Raw genomic sequence first — 22,530 nt, forward strand, 5'->3', positions numbered from 1 at the left:
ATTTGGATTCTGGAGATAGCACCTTCCTCACTGGGTGTGTTACTTCAGCCGGTATACCAAGTGACTCAGAGAACTGCTAGCAGGAGAAGGCTCTTCCACAGATGCGGGCTACTGTGCAGGCTGCTCTACCACATGGACCATATGACCCAGCAGACTGGATGGTACTTGAGGTGTCAGTGGCAGATAGTGATGCTGTTTGGAGCCTTTGGTAGGCCTATATGTGAATCACAGAAGTCACCTTTGGGATTCTGGAGCAAGACTCTACCATCATCTGCAGACAACTATTCTCCCTTTGAAAGACCGCTCTTGACCTACTATTGGGCCTTAGTGGAAATTAAATGTTTGACAACAGGGCCACCAAGTTACCATGTGACCTGAGCTGCCAATCATAACCTGGATGTTATGTGTCCCACCAAGTCATAAAGTAGGACGTGCATAGGACATGCACCCATTAATAAACGGAAGTGATATATCTGTGATTCGGCCTGAGCAGGTCCTGAAAGCAAAAACAAATTACATGAAGGCTGGGATGGCTGTGATTCTACTCCCATTCCAAAGCCATCTGCTGCCAAGCATGCAGCTAGAGCCTCAAAGGGTGTGCCCTAGGATTGGTTGACCATGGAAGAGAAGACGAGGGCCTGGTTTACTGACAGTTCTGCATGTTATGCAGGCACCACCCAAAAGTAAACAGCTGCAGCATCACACCCCCCTTCTGGGACAACCCTGAAAGACAGCGGCAAAGGGGATTCTTCACAGGGGGCAGAACTTCGGGCGGTACACATGGTCATGCGGTTTGTTTGGAAGGAGAAACGACCAGACATGTGCCGTACCTTCTTCACTCATGGAGTACTGGCTCTGCAAACTGGCTCAAGTCTGGAAATTGATCCATGGGTCAAGATTGCCTTTTACCATTATCCAATGGAGACTTTCTTTTCTTTCTTTCTTTTTTTTTTTTCAGTTTTTAATTTATATTTTACATTCCAATTCCAGTTCCCCCTCCCCTGTAGGGAGACACCATAACCACCTGTGCTGAGAACTCTATCTACATGCCTAGAGACTTTTTAAGGCGTGCCTTAGGGTAAAATGAGGGCTAGAGAATAGATAGAGAAGAGGCGCTTGGCCACTCTTACTATTGGAAAGTGGTTTAGGAGGATGACAGAATAAACCGGAGACTCCAGTTTTCAGATGGTCTGAGAGGCCCTCCAAAAAATGACAAGATGTCTATGTGCCTGGTCTTTATTGCCATTGGTAGCTAGGAGTTTTCAGGTCCATGCTCACCCACTCATGCCGGACCCAATGGCTTCTGTAGCATGGGACTGATACAAGCTGGGCCCCGGCACTAATGGGTTTTACACCTGTGAGGGTTTTTTGTTTTTTTTTTTAATTAAATAATCTGAGGTGGCCTTTTGAAGTAGAAAGATACACAATGAATCCAGATTTTTTTGAGGTAGAAAGACACCTTTAATCTGGGTCACCCCTTCTCATGGCTGCCTATATAAAGGACCTGCAAGAAGGATGCTTGCCCTCTTTGCTGGCTTGCTTTCTATCTGCTAAGTCTACTTCTTTGGAATTCCAGAGTATACTGAAGACCAGCTGAGACATCCAGCCTCATGGACTGAACAATTACTGGATTCTTACCAGAGCAATGGTAGTAGTAACCCTACAAAAAGCTCAAGCCACCTTAAAGCTTCTTTTATTAAAAGTCAGGTATTAGTCTGAGCACAGGGATAAATATAGACCAGGTGAACAGAATGGAAAATCTAGAAACAGGTATAATTGATTATCTATGACAAAAAACAAACAAACAAAAAACAGGATTCCAAACACTGGGAGGAAATGGGCTTTCTCTTCCAAGGAGTAGTATTCGGGTAGCTAAATAACCAGGTGGAATGGGGTAAAGTTGATTCCATCTCTTAAGCCAGTTGTCAAATTCCAAATGGATCAGAGATTTGAATGTCTGAATAAAACCACACACACAAGCACGTGCATTAAAAAAAAAAAAAAAATCAAGCAAGCCTGTAGTGGTGGCACAAGCCTTTTATTCCAGCACTCAGGAGGCAGAAGCAGAGCATCTTTGTGAGTTCAAGGCCAGCTTGATCTACAGAGTTCTAGGACAGCCAGAGCTATTACACAGAGGAACTCTATCTCATATAAATGAAATAAAAAAAACAAAACTCAAAATCAAATAAAATGGCTGACTTCAATGAGGAGTGTAAAGAATTTATGGGCTAAAATTAAAAATTGAGAGGCAATGACTGGAAAATGAAATATACTTACCTTTTATTTAAAAAAATAACACACAAGTGCTCACAAGAGCCCGCTCCTGGGTTCTCTGCTGCTGCCCCAGTAAGATGTGGTGGCAGCCCCTCTTGGTACCTACCAACACCACCCCTGCCTCCGGTGGGTTACTTCTGACAAGTGTGTTAGGGGCGAGTGCACACTTGCTTCTCCCTTTCTGGTCGGTATCAGGGCCTGTAAGACTGGACAACCACAGTAATATTTCCTTCCACATTCCTCTCACGAAACACACCCGAAACACTGTGGGCAAGATAAACTGGTGTTTAACATACATTAACGTAAACACATGCTATTAACATTTCAAAACCCTGGCCAGTGTAGCATATGCCTGCCATTCACATGCGGACTGTGCACAATGGCTTCCATGGAGAGAGCACAGCATGAGGGGGTTATGATTTCATTATGAGATGTGCCACACAGCCTTATGTGTTGAACCCTGGGGCCTCAGCTGCTGGTGCTATATTCTGAGTTCTGGAAACTAAGGAGTAGGACAAGCTGGAAATAGGTCACTGCAGGCATGTCCTTGGGGGTAAGTGTCTTGTCCCCAGGACCCTCTTCCTTTCTGTGTGCTTCCTGCCTGAACTGGGGTGAAGAAGGTTCTCTCACATGCTCTCATCCCCGTGAGCTTCTGCACAGGTGCACGGGGCAAGCAACCCTTGGAAACTGAAGAACCTTCCTGTCTCTCCCTGGCAGGGCCCCCTGCCTGCCCATTGCTTAGCAATGCACTTGATAATCTTGGGGTCTTTTATTACTCTGAACAACAAAGTTTCCTTTCCTTGCATTGTTTCTGTGAGGTATTTGGTCACTGTGAGAAAGCAACAGAGGAGAAAGAGGAAGCTAGCAGTCTAGTGCCTGCCCTCAGTGCAATGGACGAAGCCAGCACTTCACCTCTGCAGCTCTCTCCTCCACATTTAAATCCCAGGTTAAAATCAGTGGGAAAAACATCAGAAAGAACCCACTGAACAGGAAACATTCAATATAGCCCACCAGTAGTCCTCCAAAGCAGTCAAGGTGACTGAAAGAAAGGACAGGTCAGGGGCTGAAAAGATGGCTCAGCAGTTAAGAGTGGCGTGTGCTCTTCCAGAGAATCTGAGCATCCATACCAGTGGCTCATAACCCTCGGTAACTCCAGTTAATCCAATGTCTCTGGCCTCCACACACACCCACACATGTGCACAAACATGACACACATATGTGTGTAATCAAAAACTAGTAAATAAATCATTTAAAAAAGGAAAAGTAAAAAGTCAGAGAAACTTTCACCATCAAGAGGAGCCTGAGGAATAGAAAAAGGACACAAAGCAAAAAAGCAAAGGAACCCTGAATAAACACAGACTTCAACTCATAATGTTTCTATAGTAATCTGACACTAATGCACTAGATGGCAACAGAGGGGACCGAGCAAGGGAGAGTGTATGGGAACTGGACTATCTGAAACCCCAAGACATAAGGATTCCTCCCTCTCCATAGCGAAGGGGACCTGGGATCTCCATCTGGACACACACACACACACACACACACACACACACACACACAGAGGAGAGACACACACAGACAGACACACGCACAGACACAGACACATACACACAGTCACACACACACACACACACACACACACACACACACACAGAGGCAGACACACACACACACACAGAGACACACACAGACAGACACACGCACAGACACAGACACATACACACAGTCACACAGTCACACAGTCACACACACACACACACACACACCACGCACGCACGCACGCGCGCGCGCACACACACACACACACACACACACACCTGGGATCTCCACCTGGACGGACACACACACACACACACACACACACACACACACACACACACAGAGGCAGGCACACACACACACACAGAGACACACACAGACAGACACACGCACAGACACAGACACATACACACAGTCACACAGTCACACAGTCACACACACACACACACACACACACACACACACACCTGGGATCTCCATCTGGACGGACGGACACACACACACACACACACACACACACACACACACCACCTCCTTTGCTTCTAATGATTTCCACACACAATAAAGTTTGAGGAACAGCTGGGATAGTGAGAGTTACAGTGTTACAAAGAAAATAATGGGGAAAATCCACCATGTCATCAAACAAATACTCCATGGCAGTTGTATGACAACAGACAAAGGCACTGCCACCCAGCAATACGTTAATTCTCTTAGCACAATGAAAACAGCTTTTGCCTCTGTGCCAATGTCTACCAACTGACGTGGCTGCATAGAAAATCATAATTAGGAAAATCTCAGCCAACTGGAATGATGCCATGCTAAACTATCCGCTTCAGTCATACATGTCAATGCCAGTGCTTACAGAGAGAGCATCTAACCAGTACCAGGCACACTGGAAGGCTCTATGGGTCCAACAGGTATCACAAGAGGTGGATTTCTCCTTTTGCAAAGCCTGTGGTGTTGCAGGGAAAACTTAAGCATTAAAAATATGTATGTAAGACAAAACATGGGATAGTCCAAAAGCAAACTAACAGGGAAGGAAGGTTCTTCATGCAGGTTATGGGGCAAAGACCATGTCCATGAGGAAGTGACATGCAAGCTTTGAATTTTTTTTTTTCAGGAAGTGGGTGGTGGTGGTGGTCCTGGGGAACAAAGCAAGGGATGCTACTGAGCTAAATCCCTAAATCCAGATTTGAAAGCTAGGGAATTAGCAAGGTGACAACAGCAAGACTTTGATCAACTCTGCGACGAGCACAGCTCCATGGATGCTGCAGTATGGTAGGCGATACACAGATTGTAAGCAGACCAGACAGGGCAAAAGACAGACAGAGGTGGTGTGAAGAAGCAGCCTAAATCAAGCTCGTATAAGCTCAACTGTCCTTAGACTCTGGAAAATGTAAAGAAGACCTGTAGAACTACACAAAGCATGTCTCACAGTCCAGAGTAAGAGGGTCAGGTCTCTTGTCTGTCTTGGGTTTTGAGAATTTCTCTTGTGTGGTGTGGGTATTGTGAGTTTCTCTTGTCTGGTGTGGGTATTGTGAGTTTCTCTTGTCTGGTGTGGGTTTTGTGAGTTTCTCTTGTGTGGTCTGGGTTTGTGAGTTTCTCTTGTCTGGTGTGGGTTTGTGAGTTTCTCTTGCCTGGTATGGGTTTGTGAGTTTCTTTTGTCTGGTGTGGGTTTTGTGAGTTTCTCTTGTCTGGTGTGTGGGTTTTGTAGGTTTTTCTTCTGTGGAGTGGTTTTGTGAGTTTCTCTTGTGTGGTGTGGGTTTTGTGAGTTTATCTTGTCTGGTGTAGGTTTTGTGAGTTTCTCTTGTGTGGGGTGGGTTTTTTGAGTTTCTTTTGTCTGATGTGGGTTTTGTGAGTTTCTCTTGTGTGGTGTGGTTTTTGTGAGTTTCTCTTGTGTGGTGTGGGTTTTGTGAGTTTCTCTTGTGTGGTGTGGGTTTTGTGAGTTTCTCTTGTGTGGTGTGGGTTTTGTGAGTTTCTCTTGTCTGGTGTGATTTTTGTGAGTTTCTCTTGCCTGGTGTGGGTTTTTTGAGTTTCTCTTGTGTGGTGTGGGTTTTTTGAGTTTCTTTTGTCTGGTGTGGGTTTTGTGAGTTTCTCTTGTCTGGTGTGGGTTTTGTGAGTTTCTCTTGTCTGGTGTAGGTTTTGTGAGTTTCTCTTGTATGGAGTAGTCTTATGAGTTTCTCTTGAGTGGAGTGGCTTTGTGAGTTTCTCTTTTCTGGTGTGTTTCTCTTGTGTGGTGTGGGTTTTGTGAGTTTCTCTTGTGTGGTGTGGGTTTTTTGAGTTTCTCTTGTGTGGTGTGGGTTTTTTGAGTTTCTCTTGTGTGGTGTGGGTTTTTTGAGTTTCTCTTGTGTGGTGTGGGTTTTTTGAGTTTCTCTTGTGTGGTCTGGATTTGTGAGTTTCTCTTGTGTGGTCTGGATTTGTGAGTTTCTCTTGTGTGGTCTGGGTTTGTGAGTTTCTCTTGTCTGGTGTGGGTTTGTGAGTTTCTCTTGCCTGGTGTGGGTTTGTGAGTTTCTCTTGCCTGGTGTGGGTTTGTGAGTTTCTTTTGTCAGTTGTGGATTTTGTGAGTTTCTCTTGTGTCCGGGATTACTTTTGTGAGTTTTTCTTATCTGGTGTATGATTTTTGAGTTTCTCTTGTGTGGAGTGGTTTTTGTGAGTTTCTCTTGTCTGGTGTTGTTTTTGTGAGTTTCTCTTGTCTGGTGTGGTTTTTGTGAGTTTCTCTTGTGTGGTGTGGTTTTGTGAGTTTCTCTTGTGGGTATGGTTTTGTGAGTTTCTCTTGTGTGGTGTGGTTTTGTGAGTTTCTCTTGTGTGGTGTGCTTTTGTGAGTTTCTCTTTTGTGCTGTGGGTTTTGTGAGTTTCTCTTGTGGGTATGGTTTTGTGAGTTTCTCTTGTGTGGTGTGGTTTTGTGAGTTTCTCTTGTGTGGTGTGCTTTTGTGAGTTTCTCTTTTGTGCTGTGGGTTTTGTGAGTTTCTCTTGTGGGGTATGGTTTTGTGAGTTTCTCTTGTGTGGTGTGGGTTTGTGAGTTTCTCTTGTGTGGTGTGCTTTTGTGAGTTTCTCGTATGGTGTGGGTTTTGTGAGTTTCTCTTGTGTGGTGTGGGGTTTGTGAGTTTCTCTTGTCTGGTGTGGGTTTTGTGAATTTCTCTTGTCTGGTGTGTGGGTTTTGTAGGTTTTTCTTCTGTGGAGTGGTTTTGTGAGTTTCTCTTGTCTTGGTGTGGGTTTTGTGAGTTTCTCTTGTATGGAGTAGTCTTATGAGTTTCTCTTGAGTGGAGTGGCTTTGTGAGTTTCTCTTTTCTGGTGTGTTTTTTGTGAGTTTCTCTTGTCTGGTGTGGGTTTTTTGAGTTTCTTTTGTCTGGTGTGGTTTTTGTGAGTTTCTCTTGTGTGGTGTGGTTTTTGTGAGTTTCTCTTGTGTGGTGTGGTTTTGTGAGTTTCTCTTGTGGGTATGGTTTTGTGAGTTTCTCTTGTGTCCGGGATACTTTTGTGAGTTTTTCTTATCTGGTGTATGATTTTTGAGTTTCTCTTGTGTGGAGTGGTTTTTGTGAGTTTCTCTTGTCTGGTGTGGTTTTTGTGAGTTTCTCTTGTCTGGTGTGTGGGTTTTGTAGGTTTTTCTTCTGTGGAGTGGTTTTGTGAGTTTCTCTTGTCTCGTGTGGGTTTTGTGAGTTTCTCTTGTGTGGTGTGCTTTTGTGAGTTTCTCTTGTGTGGTGTGTTTTTGTGAGTTTCTCGTGTGGTGTGGGTTTTGTGAGTTTCTCTTTTGTGCTGTGGGTTTTGTGAGTTTCTCTTGTGGGGTATGGTTTTGTGAGTTTCTCTTGTGGGGTGTGCTTTTGTGAGTTTCTCTTTTCTGGTGTGTTTTTGTGAGTTTCTCTTGTGTGGTGTGCTTTTGTGAGTTTCTCTTGTGTGGTGTGGTTTTGTGAGTTTCTCTTGTGGGTATGGTTTTGTGAGTTTCTCTTGTGTGGTGTGGTTTTGTGAGTTTCTCTTGTGGGTATGGTTTTGTGAATTTCTCTTGTGTGGTGTGCTTTTGAGTTTCTCTTTTCTGGTGTGTTTTTGTGAGTTTCTATTGTGGTGTGGGTTTTGTGAATTTCTCTTTTGTGCTGTGGGTTTTGTGAGTTTCTCTTGTGGGGTATGGTTTTGTGAGTTTCTCTTGTGTGGTGTGATTTTGTGACTTTCTCTTGTCTGGTGTGGTTTATGAGTTTCTCTTGTCTGGTGTGGTTTTTGTGAGTTTCTCTTGTGTGGTGTGCTTTCGTGAATTTCTCTTGTCTGGTTATGATTTGTGAATTTCTCTTGTGTGGTGTGGTTTTTGTGAGTTTCTCTTGTCTGGTTTGGTTTTTGTGAGTTTCTCTTGTCTGGTTTGGTTTTTGTGAATTTCTCTTGTGTGGTGTGGTTTTTGTGAGTTTCTCTTGTGTGGTGTGGTTTTGTGAGTTTCTCTTGTCTGGTTTGGTTTTTGTGAGTTTCTCTTGTGTGGTGTGGTTTTTGTGAGTTTCTCTTGTCTGGTTTGGTTTTTGTGAATTTCTCTTGTGTGGTGTGGTTTCGTGAGTTTCTCTTGTGTGGTGTGGTTTTGTGAGTTTCTCTTGTCTGGTTTGGTTTTTGTGAGTTTCTCTTGTCTGGTGTATGATTTGTGAGTTTCTCTTGTCTGGTGTATGATTTGTGAGTTTCTCTTGTCTGGTGTATGATTTGTGAGTTTCTCTTGTGTGGTGTGGTTTTGTGAGTTTCTCTTGTCTGGTGTGGGTTTGTGAGTTTCTCTTGTCTGGTGTGGTTTATGAGTTTCTCTTGTCTGGTGTGGTTTTTGTGAGTTTCTCTTGTGTGGTGTGCTTTCGTGAATTTCTCTTGTCTGGTTATGATTTGTGAATTTCTCTTGTGTGGTGTGGTTTTTGTGAGTTTCTCTTGTCTGGTTTGGTTTTTGTGAGTTTCTCTTGTCTGGTTTGGTTTTTGTGAATTTCTCTTGTGTGGTGTGGTTTTTGTGAGTTTCTCTTGTGTGGTGTGGTTTTGTGAGTTTCTCTTGTCTGGTTTGGTTTTTGTGAGTTTCTCTTGTCTGGTTTGGTTTTTGTGAATTTCTCTTGTGTGGTGTGGTTTTTGTGAGTTCCTCTTGTCTGTTGAGAGTTTTGTGAGTTTCTCTTGTCTGGTTTGGTTTTTGTGAGTTTCTCTTGTGTGGAGTGGTTTTTGTGAGTTTCTCTTGTCTGGTGTGGTTTTTGTGAGTTTCTCTTGTGTGGTGTGGTTTTTGTGAGTTTCTCTTGTCTGGTGTGGGTTTGTGAGTTTCTCTTGTGTGGTGTGGTTTTTGTGAGTTTCTCTTGTCTGGTGTGGTTTTTGTGAGTTTCTCTTGTCTGTTGAGAGTTTTGTGAGTTTCTCTTGTGTGGTGTGGTTTTTGTGAGTTTCTCTTGTCTGTTGAGAGTTTTGTGAGTTTCTCTTGTGTGACATGGTTTGTGAGTGTCTCTTGTGTGACATGGTTTGTGAGTGTCTCTTGTGTGGAGCTTTAGAGTCAGATATGTTCAGCTGCAGTGTGTATTTTCTTCATCTGCATTCCTGGTACCATTCTCATCTCCACCTATAAACAAGCTCTCCTGTTTTACCTTAAACTGTTGCCTTCTGTGACTTTAATAGAACATGGCCCTACTCATTTTAGAACTGAAGTATCTATCAGGCATGTGACACACACCTGTGTTCCCAGTACTCATGAAGCTGAGACAGGAGGATCTTGAATTTCAGGCCAGTCTATGCAACAACAACCTCCCAACAGGAAATGTAGCTTAGTGACTGAATGCTTATCTATTTAACTTGTGTAAAACCTGGGTTTGATCCCCAGCACAGAAATTAAATAAGCAAACTAACAAATATTGAGGGACCAGTAACAGCCCCTATCTCTAACCCACCCCCTGGGTTATCACACATGGAGGACATTCTGTTGAGATCTGACAAAAGGAGAGAATATGTGAAATCAGAATCATCCCATGTTTTCCAGGGACTATCTTCTTCAGAGAAGAAATTGTGATAGAACAGAGTAAACATCACAGCTAAGAACTTTTAATATGTTCTCATTTGATGTCGCAAAACCCTGGGAAGCGGGGCTGCCATATTTATATTTTATTTGCAAATGGAAGCTCACAGAAGTTAAACTATGTGTTCAGTATGAGTTAGCTAAGAGGCAGCAGCCTGGGGAGAATCCAAGGCCTCCTTACTCTTAAACTAGGGATGCTTAGAAGTACATTGTGTAAATTAAGCTCAAATTTATAAATGTAAATAAAAAGCTGTGTTCACTCACACAGCCTTAAGGACAAGGGCACTCTACCTTCGTAGCCAACACCTACAGAGGAACTGGGAACAGGGCTCCCTCCACTGGTGGACAGGTGGAACTACACCATTCTAAGTCTAGGCTCCTTCCCTTACCCACCCACCCTCTTTTTATTTAATATATTTAGTTATTTCATACATGAATATAATAAATTTTAGTCCTCTTCTATTCCTATTATCTAGCTTCATTCTCCCCTCATTACCCCAGTGAAACAGTGAAATCCTGAAACTACTCTTCACAGCAAGCTCTCCTCACACTTTCCTGTGTTTTATGTGTATGTGACCCTGAGTCTAAAGAGGGCTGCCTATAGGAGCATGGGTAACATATCTGTGGCTACGCCAATGAGGAAAAAGACACCCCTCTCCCAAGCCACCATAGCTGTCCCTGTGGGACAGCTATGAGCCCTGCCCCATTCCATGATGAAATGCTGTTGGGGCCAGATTTTTACAGGTTTTGTGCAGGACACCAGAGGTGTTGAGTTCGAGAGTGCATCAGCCATGCCATGCCCAGGAGACATAATTTCAAAGCACACCTCCTCAGCCTCTGGCTCTGACATTCTTTCTGTGATGCCCCCTCAGTCTTGGGGGAAGAGAGGGAGAGAGATAAAGAGAGAGGGAGACACACACAGACAGAGACAGACAGAAAGAGACAGAGACAGAGAGAGGCAGAGAGGGGCAGAGAGACAGAGACAGACAGAGACAGACAGAGAAAGAGAGAAAGACAGAGAGGGAGAGACACACACACACAAAGAGAAAGAGACAGAGAGAGAGACAGAGAGAGAGAGAGAGGCAGAGGCAGAGAGGCAGAGACAGAGAGAAAGAGAGAGAGAGGCAGAAGAGTTAGAAATTAGATGTCCCCTTAAGGTCAAGCACAGCATTCACATATTTGGGGACTTCAGCCAGCTGAGGTCTCTGCATTAACCACCCAGGTCATCACCTACAAACAAATGCTTCTCTGATCTCCCTTTCTACCTCACCAAGGCCCTTCCTTTGCCTTGAGGGAGAACCTCTGACTTTAACCTCCAGGGTTAAATTTGCTTTCCCTAGCTTTATCTTTTCCCCTCCTTTAGATTTAACATTCTGGTGGCAAACAGATAGGCCTTAAAATGTTTATCCTCTTTGGTCCCAGCAATTTGGTAGCTAACTTACTCTGAGGACATAACCAGAGGCGCACACAGGTATTCCTTTCAGGGTTACTTACAATGATGATGCTGGCCTGGGCTCCAGGAACCGTGGTGTGGTGTGCTGTGTGTGTGATGAACTGCAGCCACTCCAAACAGTCCCACAGAATGTTTAAGGAAGGGAAGGAAATGCACTTGACAGAGGTAAGAGGCCTGTCAAGCAATACGCCACAATGCCAGGCCCGTTCCAGCGCCACGCAGGGGGTAACAGCTCAGCTGCCAACACTGTAATTGACATTTTAAAGGTAGTTTTTTTAAGGTAAAAAAAAAAAAATCCACTAGGGAATGACATCTGTGTAAGTGGTTCTGTTAGGCTATGAAGGAGAGATCTCCATTTAGGACTGTTTCAGGGGGTTCAAGATCATCCCCTGAAGGTGCTCTGTTCTAAGTGACTACAGAGCTTAGGGCAGCATTTAGGACTTGTTCACCACCCAAAAGTCTCTTCATCAAGTGTAGGGACTATTTTAGGGGTTCTCAAACTTTCCTGTATGGAGTCCCCTTAGAGGAGAAAACCCAAAGGAAACAATGTTGGCTAATTTATTTTCATCAGACTGTTGGTAATTGTAAAACCAAATCTCAGTCTTGTATCTATAAAAGCAGATGAGCAAAATAAAAATGCAGATTAAACCAAACAAAACCAGCACAATTCAGTGACAACACTTTGTGAGCCTCTAACTGATCTACTAACTGACGTGATTTTTGATTGATTTTGTAGTGCTAATGGTAGAATCCTGGCACCCCATGAGCTGGGCAAGCACTCTACCACTGAACTGCATGATCAGAGTGACAGTTTAACAAAAGAAGGCTACTGTTCAACTTAAAATCACACTCCATAAGGTAAAATGACATCGGCCCTAAACCAGGAATCTAGACACACACACACACACACACACACACACACACACACACACACACACACACGGGAGGGGGGGCAGGCGGACAGATGGACAGACTGACCAACCAACCAACCGAGCCTAGAATAACCTATGTCCTCTAAAACTGATCTTAACATGATGGTAAAAACACTGGAGTCGGGTGTTGGTGGTGCACACCTTTAATCCCAGTACTCGGGAGGCAGAGGCTGGTGGATCTCTGTGAGTTCGAGACCAGCCTGGTCTACAAGAGCTAGTTCCAGGACAGCTCCAAAGCCACAGAAAAACCCTGTCTCAAAAAAAAAAAAAAAAAAAAAAAAAAACACTAGAAAAATCTTTCCTACCCTCAGCCTATAGCAGTAAGTTCAGAAAGGTATGCGGTCCAGCAGCCACATTAGTTAGCAAGAGGAGGTCAGTGATGATGAATGAACAAGGCCTGTTTGAGTCTGAGCATCTTACACTATGTTCTACATGACTAACAGCTAGCACAGAGCTCTGGGATGGATTCTCCCCCAACACACAGAGACCTGCTCATAGTAGCCATGCCTTACACAAATACAGCTGGCTCCGGCAGAGGCAGGTATGCTTTCTGGAGATTATAGGATCCTCACTTCATCAGACACTACAGCTAACAGTCACAGACCTTTGGATTTTGGCAACGTTTGCATTGTTATTGGATCTAGAGAACACTATTGCTGTGTAGCCATTTCCTCTGAATTGAAACATTCCCTCCAGAGGGATGTTCCTAAGACTCAGCAATCTCACTAAGGAGGCTGGGAAAGACTGAACAAGGCATTTTTCAGGTTGTAACAGCAGTAAAGGGTAGGAGGGCTACCTGAAAGTTATACAGAGAATTCCAGGAATGAAGATTTCATGGTCAATCACCCATGCTGGGGTGGGCTTTCAGTGATGCAGCTGTCCAAGCTACTCACACTCCTGTTCATAAGCCCTGATAAACTCGCTGGCTCACCCATCTGGACTTGGGTGGGATCATTTCTTTGGTATGTCATTGGTACCCTGCAAGGTATAAACAGATTTACTCACATCTCCCCAGCAAAATGCAGGGGCTGCTGATATCTCTGCCACATAAATTACTGATTCAGCCAAGTATCTGACCAGGAACTCTGAAGAAAACAAAAACCCTACCCAATTTAATAAGTAAATTTCTAGACAAAACTATCCTAAGTGTAAAAATGATGGGAAAACCACAAGGAAAATGACTCAATGACATAAAAAAGTTAAATTCCTATACATTAAATATTTTAAAGATAAAAGGCAGATTGGGAAAATGCTCACAGAAGACAGTTTTCCCAACAGACAAAAGACTAAAGGACATAAGCAGGAAGTGTTCTCCAGATTGGATGACAATGCAAACCGTTGCCAATTTACATAGGCACAAAAGGAAGCCTGTAAATTCCTGTGACTCTTCCAGGTATGGTAACTATTTGTTGGGCAGTCTTGAGGACTTCCATTCTTGACTTGTGGGAGTTGACTAAGACAGTATCAGGAGGCAGAAGCAAGAGGATTGTAAACTTGAGGACAGCTTGAGATACAGAGTCAGCCTTGGTCACATAATAGGAAGACTCTGTCTCAGAAAATCAAGTCCAACCAAAGAAAAAGGACTGAATGAGACTGAAGAACACTCATCTGGCATCTATTCTTGCAGAGTGCATGAAATCTCCACACTTTTGAGGTCACAAAAGCCTTCTGTTTCATTTCTTGTAAACTGATTTATTTTTGAGATAGGAGTCTCGCTATGTTGTCCAGTCTAGCATCAAACTCTGCTCACATGGTCCTCCTACCTCAGCCTCCTAGGGGGCCGCAGGAGCATGCCACCTGGCTCCTTTATGCTGATCACTGTGACGGGAAAGTGGAGGAGAGATAGTTTGTTTTCCTATACTTACAAAGAGCCAAATCAAATCAACAGTTAACTACAAAAGGATCTCATTTACTATTTGCAAAAGCCAAATGCCTCCAAGTAAATATAAATGTTATAGATGCCCAGCTGTCAATATTCTCAACAATGAACCAAGTTAAACTATTTTAAGACCATATTAAAATGAAATGTCAGGAGAAAAAAAGAATGAACAACTCATCCTGGAAGTCATTTTAAGAACTCACATGCCTTCTTACTTGACCCAGTGATCGGGACTGGGAATTGTGCTATTTCTGGTCAAACACTTCGGAGTCTCTTCTAGAGGATCCCATAATAGGGTAACTTTTTATCAAATCATCAACAATGAAAGAAACCACACAGAAAATAAAAAAGCATGAAGAAAAAGCAACCCCCACAAACCCTTTACTTGCATTCCTGAGCTAAAGGGTCATTATTAAATTAATTATATATGAAGAGGAGTTCTTCTTTTGGGGAGAAGAAAATACTCCAAAAGTATTTAACAAACTAATAGAGACAAATGAACACAGTTGGGAAAAAACACAAGCAAATGCCTGTTACCATTCTCAACAGCTTCCTTACCCAGCAGCACACATCTCCAGAACTTAGTTTGGACTCAAACTGTTCCTGGAAAATGCAAAACAAGGACTTTTCTGATAACTGTAGACTAAGTAAAATCAAAAGAATCCCTTAGCTAAATAGAACTCTAAACACCAGAGAGAAAAGATAACAATGCTTGCTTAGAACCATGTGGGAGGGCTTATCAGAGAATAAGATGGTGCTTAGGCAGTTGGTCAATTCTACACAAACGAAAGTCACCTAGAAAGAGGGAACCTCAGTAGAGGTACTGCCTCTATCAGATTGGCCTGTTGACAAGTTTGTGGGGCATTTTCTTGATTAATGATGGATGTGGACAGATCCAGCCCACCACGGGCAGTACCACCTCTGGACAGGTGATACCTAGCTGTATTAGAAAACACCTGAGCAGCAGGCAATGGTAGCCCAGCACTAAGGAGGCAGAGACAGAGGCAGGTGGATCTCTGAGTTTGAAGTCATCCTGGTCTACATAGTGAGTTCCAGGACAGCCAGGGCTACAGAGACCCTGTCTCTCAAAAAAAAAAAAAAAAAAAAAAAAAAAGAAAAGAAAAAGAAAAAAAGCCATAAGACCCCCAACTATAAAAACACAGGAGATTGAGATTAAGCACTGCTGCACACTTATCATCCCAGACTTTGGGAGGCTGAAGCAGGAAGAATGCAATCAGCGTGGGCTAGACTAACTTCATGGGGGAGGGGAGGTTATTGATAATGAAAGGTAAAAAGAACACGTTAAAAGCAGAGCCAGGTGTAACAGCTCAGGCTTGTAATCCCAGGACTCAAGAGGCCAAGGACTGCCATGAGGTTGAAACCAGCCTGGACTACAGCGTGAGCCCTATCTCAAAACCAAAAGTAAACCAAAACACCAGAAGCAGGCAAATCAAGACCTACTATCAAAGGAACAACGATGTAACAAGTGACTTCTCAACAGGAACAATCAAGCCAGACTATGAGAAAGCTTTCAAATGCTTAGGCAAGGGAAGTCCCGAGTTCTGCAACTAATTAGTGAAAAGATTCTTTGAAATGGAGGAAAGGTCCCAATGCACAACTCTGGATAGTCTAAAAACCAACAAACTGCATGCTTTCATGGGTGTTTTGTGGCATGAGCTACATCTCAATAAAGTTGTTTATGAACCAGAAAAAAAGTGAAGGGTAAAACATTTTCAAACAACATCTAACAATCTGTTGCCAGCAAAGCCACGCACGCACGCACGCACGCACGCACGCACGCACGTGATACTAAAGGGACCCGGCCTGGCTGTATACACTCGAAATCGCAGCAGACAGGAAGATGGTGAGTTCTAGGCCACTCTGAGCTACTGTATTCCTAAGCAGCCTGAGCTACAGGACAAGACCCTGCCACAAAAACACAAAGACAAGCTGAGGAGGTGGTCCCAAGGATAAATTGCTAGCCATGCAAACATGAGGAAGGTCTATCCATATAACCCATATAAAAGTTGTGTGGGGCCAGGCAGTGGCGCACACCTTTAATCCCAGAACTCTATGAGTTCCAGACTAGCCTGGTCTACAATAGCTAGTTCTAGGACAGCCTCCAAGGCTATAGGGAAACCCAGCCTGGAAAACCAGGCCCACCCCCCCCCCCAAAAAAAAAGTTGTGTGGGTGTGGCAGCCTCCTTGCAATTCAAGCTGTTAGAAGGAGACAGGACCAAGAGGATGGTTAGTGCATCTTACCCATACTGGCTGCTGTGTGTTCAACTGAGACCCCCTGCCTCAGTGAATAAATTGGAGAGCTATGGAAGAAGACTCCCAATGCCAACCTCAAACCTGTGTGTGGCCACACATGCAAACATGTATGCACACATACATACATATACGTAAAAGCCAAAGCAGCTATCGCTCAGTGGATGCATGCAAGACTCAGGGTCTGATACCCAACCCTGCAGCACTCAGACACTAAAAGAAGTTCTTCAGGAGAAAATGACAAAGGTGGCAACACAGTTGAAGAAGAAGACGGCCTTGATAAACACTGAGGAATAAATGATGTCAGGTAAAAATGAGACATAATCACTACTTCATATGTTATACAAAAAAATCAATTCCAGGTGAACAGTATCAATTCATGTGAAAAGCAAAACACTGAGATTTCTGCAAGATGTCAGCAAGCTATCATCTTCACTTAGAAATAGAAACACTAAAAAATTAGGAAGACAAGTAAACCCCTCAAGAAAAATTGGACAGGATTTAAATGGACACTTTACAAAAGATGCCAAACAAACACAAAAAGACAATCAGTCTCATTAGTCAACAGGAAACTGCAAGTTAAAACTCTGATGGACTGCCACTCACGCTAAAATTTCAGGCAGACACTACCAAGGATTGTGAAGGATTTTAAACAAGAGCTACTAAATGCTTGCTGATGTAAACTGGTACCGCCACTTTGGGAATTTTGCTTTATCCACTACAGCACAAGATACAAATGTTTTTATATTAAAAAAAAAAATCTCACCAGGCGGTGGTGGCACATGCCTTTAATCCCAGGGAGAGGCAGGTGGATCTTTAAGTCTGAGGCCAGACTAGTCTACAAAGTGAGTTCCAGGCCAGCAAGGACTACACGGGAAACCCTGTCTCAAAACAAACAAGCAAGCAAAAAAAAACCCCTACTTGTGGGTTAGTATAATTTATACTCAAGAGAAATGAAGGCTTTGGGAAGTACACAGGTATATTCACTACAGCGTTTACAGCCAAAAGCTACAAACAATTCAAAAGTCCACTAACAGTAGTAGAATGGATAAATCTATATACTATGCAGGGCAGTAGATGGCAGAAACATGACGAACTTCAGAAATACCTCTAATGAAAGAAGCCAGACACAAAATTACATAGTGCATTATTTGATTTAGATACAGCTCACAAAACGGAAGAAACGAATAAACGAATCTACAGTCGGACACTTCAGTGCTTAGAAGATAAAAATTACACAGCAAACAAACAAACAAACAAAAACCCAAAAAACCAAGCACACACCACCCCAGAAATCAGGGCACGTTTCACCTGGAGAGGGTGGGTGGCTGCTGCTAATGAGGAGGGCGCGCGGCGAGTTTCTGGGTGTTGACCGGGCTCCCTGGCTGAATGGCACATCAGTAGCCATACCTTTATTTATTTATTTACACACGACGGCAGGTTTGCAAGCGAAAGGGGACAGGTCATAAAGAAGGTGAGGAGGCGGCGCCCTGGAGGGGGAGGAGAGCTCCGCATCGGCGGCGGCGGCGCGCTCGGTGGGAAGACACGGGGACCGGCGCGCGGCCTCCCGCGGACCCCGCGGCTTCGGGGGCTCCGGGGCCGCCTGGGTCTCCCGCACCGCACCCCGCACCCCGCACCCCGCGCCGGGCGCTCGCGGCCCCGACTCACCTCATCGTGGCTGCCGTGCGGGCGCGGGGGCCGGGGGTGAAGCGCGGCGCGGCGCGGCGCGGCGGGGCGCTAGCGGGGCAGCCGGCCCCGGGCGCGGCGGCTCCGCGTCTGGCTGGGCTGCAGGCGGCGGCGGCGGGGCTCATCTTCTCCGGCGGGCGTCCGGGCCGCTAGCTGCGGGGCAGCAGCGGCGGCGGCGGGCGGCGGCGGTAGCGACTGACAGCTGGGCCCCGGCCTGCCATCTTGGCGGCGCGCGTGCCCGGGCCGGCGCGTGCGCGTGCCGCCCGCCGACGGCCGGGGGAGGGGGCGAGCGGCGGGGTCTCGCGGGCGGGAGCGTGCGAGCGTGCGAGCGAGCGAGCGAGCCGGGGAGCGGGGGAGCGCGCGCGCGCGTCCGTCCGTCCCTCCGTCCGAGACTCCCGGGCGGCGGATGGGGTGCGCGGTGCACGCGGGGCCGAGGGGCCCCTCCGCCCGCCGAGGGGACTGCGCGCGCCGACGCCCCCCTCGGTCGCCAGCCGCGGAGGGAAAGGGCGCGCGCGGCGGCGGAGCTGCACACAAAAGGCGCGGGGAGCCACGGTCCGCGCCTCCAGGAGGGCGGAGCGCGAGGGGGCGGGGCGGGGCGGAGCCAAGTCTGGAGGGGCGGGGCGAAGCCTTGTGGTTGGGCAGTCCTGCCTGGGGGCGGGGCAGGGGCGGGGCCTAGGGCCCAAAGGCGAAACGGTAGTTTAGAGGAACAGGTAGGTTAGCCTACTGAGTTCCAGGTCGGTCGGAGCAGCCGGTGTGACCTTGTGTGCAAGAGAAAGACAGGTGCCAACCTCAGCGGGAAAGCCTTGGGGTCTTGGAGCTAGGAGGCGGGGTAGTGGGCGTGACCTAGGGCCCAGAGGCTGCAAGGCTAAACTTCAAGATAAGGGTATCTAGAGACTGGACTTGACCTGGACTTGACCTCTGGACCAGGCCTGGGGGCAGAGCCGTGGGGACCCAGGGGAAACAAGGAGAGGCTTTGAGGAAAAAGTGAATAGGGAGAAAGTGGGAGGAGCTCTGCCGGAAGGCCTTGGGGGGTCCTGGGTCTGGGCGTAGATCTGGAGCAAAGCGGGGAAGCCGGGAGGGGCGGAGTCCCCAGGGAAGCCCTGCTGATGACAGAGCTAAGAGAGGACAGGGCAGGTGCAGGGCGTGATTTGGGAGGCAAGGCTGAGCCGCGAGGGTGCCGGGTGGCAAGTGGAACCCTACTGTACAGGCTTTCCAGGGCATTCACAGAGCACTATGAGCTGGAAGACAGCAATCCTACTGGCTTCCTCAACCTGCTGTACTGTTAGCAGTGCCTGGGTTGTAGCCCTCCTGACCTCATTTGTGCCTGTCTTCTTGGGATCCAGATTTGGTTTGTTACAGAAGAGACGTCCTAAAACTTACAGATGTTCAAGACTCGGTTCACCCGAAAGGCATCCAGGTGTGCTCAGGAGAGACAGGGTTAGACCTGGTTGGTACCTGGCTTATTGCTGCTCTTCCTACACTTGGCCACTGATCTCCAGATTGGGTGTCTTCCCTGCTGCCCCTGGGATCTCACAAGTTGTCACCCTCCTGTGACTTGGAGGGAAGTATCAACTTTTTGCTGTGAAGACACATCTGTCTTTCCTCTTTACCCCACACATCGTGTGTCATAGAATCACTGACAATGTGGAGAAACCATTTCCAAAGCCAAGGACTGGTGGCCTCCAGAAAAATCTTCTTGAGGTCACTTGTTTCAAAAATGTTAACTTTTTGTAACGTTTTGTATCAAAGGGGTGGAAAACACAAATTCTTCTGCTTCCAAGGAATAAAGCCTTTGTTCTGTAAATGCAAGCTTTGCTAAATAGACATTGGTTTCAAAAGGGAAAGGGGAAGGACAGGTAGGGCTGTTGAGAAATGTGGGAACGACCCTTCCAGAGCCTCTTTCCTACTGATCCTCAACAGCCTGTAAGATAGGTGGCTTTAAGATTCCCTCCTCCTGGATGAGGGAGGTTTGAACTCCAATGGCACTAAATGTGGAGCACCTGCTGCTGCAGCATCCTAGAGCTGCTTCAAACAAAGACCAGCATCCTGAAAGAGAAGCAGGACACAGCGGAGGATGGGAGTGGCCCCTGTCCGTCCTCCCTCAGCCCTCCCCTCCCGCAGCTCACAGATCCCCCTGATTAATACACAGATTGGAGAGACCTCCTTAGGACCCGAACTGCTAATTTCGTGGATTCATTGAGTGGCATGGGGATGATCACCTTCCCTTTCCCAGAATGCCTATCTCCTTTCCTATGGAAATACTTGCTGTAGTTGGCATGGAAGACTGACAAAAGGTGCTTGTGTTCTGATTCTGGCAAGAAATAAAAATTACCTTTAGTCCATTTTGCCCTCACAACTTGAGGTTAGCCTGGAGTTTCTACTTTGAACCTTCCCCTCTTGAGTTCCTCTGCTCCTCTACTAACTGTCCCTAAGATTATATTGTACAGCTTGAAGAGACAGGGAGCACTTGAGGAGAAGCTAGACTGGTGCCGTGGGAAGGAACCTGGGGTAGCTGTCCTGCAGGAGTTGTAGGTCTTGAGGAGAGACTGAAAAGCATGGCTGTTGCAGTCCTGCCTGAAGTTAAGCTGAGAGTTACCACCATTTAAGAAGATAAGGCCAACTACATTCCCAGGGCCAGCTGGCCAGAAGTTCTGAAGGAGCCTTGTCATATTGTTTCAATGTGCCTCCCAAAGAGTAGGTTTTAGGAACTTAGTGTCCAATGCAACAATGTGGCACCTCAGAGGGAGTCACTGGGCCACAGGGCTCTGACCTTGTAAGCAGATTAATGATGAGTTTCAAAAGGCCACAGGCTGCAAATGGAATGTTTTACTCACCTGCAGCAAATTGAATGCCTTTACCCATGGAGCCATCTTGCCATCCCAAGGCAGGAAAACACTGAAGGAGAGCAATCTGGGCATAAAAAAATAATTCTTGTGACAAAAAATACATAATTTCAAAATTCAAAAAAGTAATTGGAGGCAATAAAAAAACAGAAGAGACACTTATTTAGGACCTTTTTTTTAAAAAAAAAAACACTTTTCTGTGGTCAGCTCAAAAGCAAAGCTGTTGTCTCAAAGGGAATAAGAGAATTTATTCTGGAGCCAAATATGAGTGACCCAGGAACACAGATTCAGCTTACCCCAAATACCATGCTCCAACATGGTAACAGTTTCAAGAAGCTTTTAAAGTTGCAAAACATGGCTGGAGCAATGGCTCTGTGGTTAAAAGCACTGGCTGCTCTTCCAGGAGACCTGGATTCAATTCCCAGCATGCACGCCGCAGCTCACAGCTGTCTGTAACTCCAGTTCCAGAGGACACAACATTCTCACACAAACATGCAGGCAAAATGCCATTGCACATAAAATTAAAATAAATAAATAGGTAGGGTTGCAGAACAAAAGAAAGTCATAAATCAAGGCATTTTTCAAATACCGCAGTGGAAACAGCAGGTAGCTGGGTTATATACTGTTGTGTGGAGCCCAGAGACTAACCCAAGGAGTCGACACTCTGATGCAAAAGCAAAAGGTTTCTTTTTATTTCAAGCTCGCCAGCTAGGATCTCACTGCCTGGCAGGCAAATGAGATCCCACCCAGCCAAAAAGAGAAGCTTTTAAAGGGGCAGACCATAAGGTTGAAGGCCACAAATTACAGAGTTTCCATGGTTACTTAAGGTCATACAAAGTACAGAGTTAGTAACTATACATTTTAAGGGAGATACATTTGATTGAAATAAGACAGGGCATGGGCTTGCAGGGTTACAGAGTCACAGGGTCTGTCAGTTATCCTCCTGGTTGGGGGATCTTTATGACCAGCAATTAGCAAAGGAATGTTAACAGGAGTGGTGGACAGTTACCTCTCCTCTGAGAGCAGGGGATCAGGCGCCAGCCATGACACTCCTGATTTAAGGAGTTAAATTTTCCTTTATCATTAGACGTTCCCTTTCAGGGCCTAAGTTTTTAAACTTTTATTAATTTGAATTTTTGGTCCCTCAATACAGCTATTCTATGTTCAGATGCTGACTACCAACACTCTCAGCATTTGGATTATTGGAAGCTGGCAGACAGGAAGTGAGAAGGGCTACAGAACCTCAAGGCCCACCCCCAGTGACTCACTTCCTCCTGCAGGCAGGACTTCCTGCAGATTCCACAGTCTTCCAATTTGGGAGCCAGTGTTCAAACACATGAGCCTATGACACATACAACCCTGCTGGTACCTTTATTTGTACTTCCAGCCCACGAAACTGTGGGGAAATAGGCAGCTGTTGTTTAATCACACGCCCGTGGTATTTTGTCATGGCAGCACTAGCAAATGAGGTTTCTTTGGAGAGATGAGAAAAACCATCTAAAATTAGTGATGGTGACACACTCTAGAATATGCTAAAAAAAAAAAAAAAAAACACTTGAGTGTACACTTACACCAGGTGAGCTGGAGAGGGTGCAAATTCTAGCTCAGTACGGTTGCAAACAAATAAACCAAACCCAGAATTCACCAGGTTTTGGAAGACGCAGGACTGTAGT

At 45.7% G+C, this 22,530-nt stretch overlaps 1 protein-coding gene across 1 annotated transcript in view; it reads right to left on the bottom strand.

Moving 5' to 3' along the window:
* Positions 1-18,104, bottom strand: part of Evl (Enah/Vasp-like) — a 143,137-nt gene extending 125,033 nt beyond the window's left edge. The window contains exon 1 of the mRNA XM_027416377.2: positions 17,997-18,104. Coding sequence (XP_027272178.1) covers positions 17,997-18,001 — 5 coding nt within the window. The 5' untranslated portion in view covers positions 18,002-18,104. The remainder of the gene's footprint in view (positions 1-17,996) is intronic.
* Between the last annotated feature and the right edge of the window lie 4,426 nt (positions 18,105-22,530).

Source organism: Cricetulus griseus, chromosome 5 (genome assembly GCF_003668045.3).
Source record: "Cricetulus griseus strain 17A/GY chromosome 5, alternate assembly CriGri-PICRH-1.0, whole genome shotgun sequence".
In the NCBI taxonomy this organism is placed as follows: domain Eukaryota; kingdom Metazoa; phylum Chordata; class Mammalia; order Rodentia; family Cricetidae; genus Cricetulus; species Cricetulus griseus.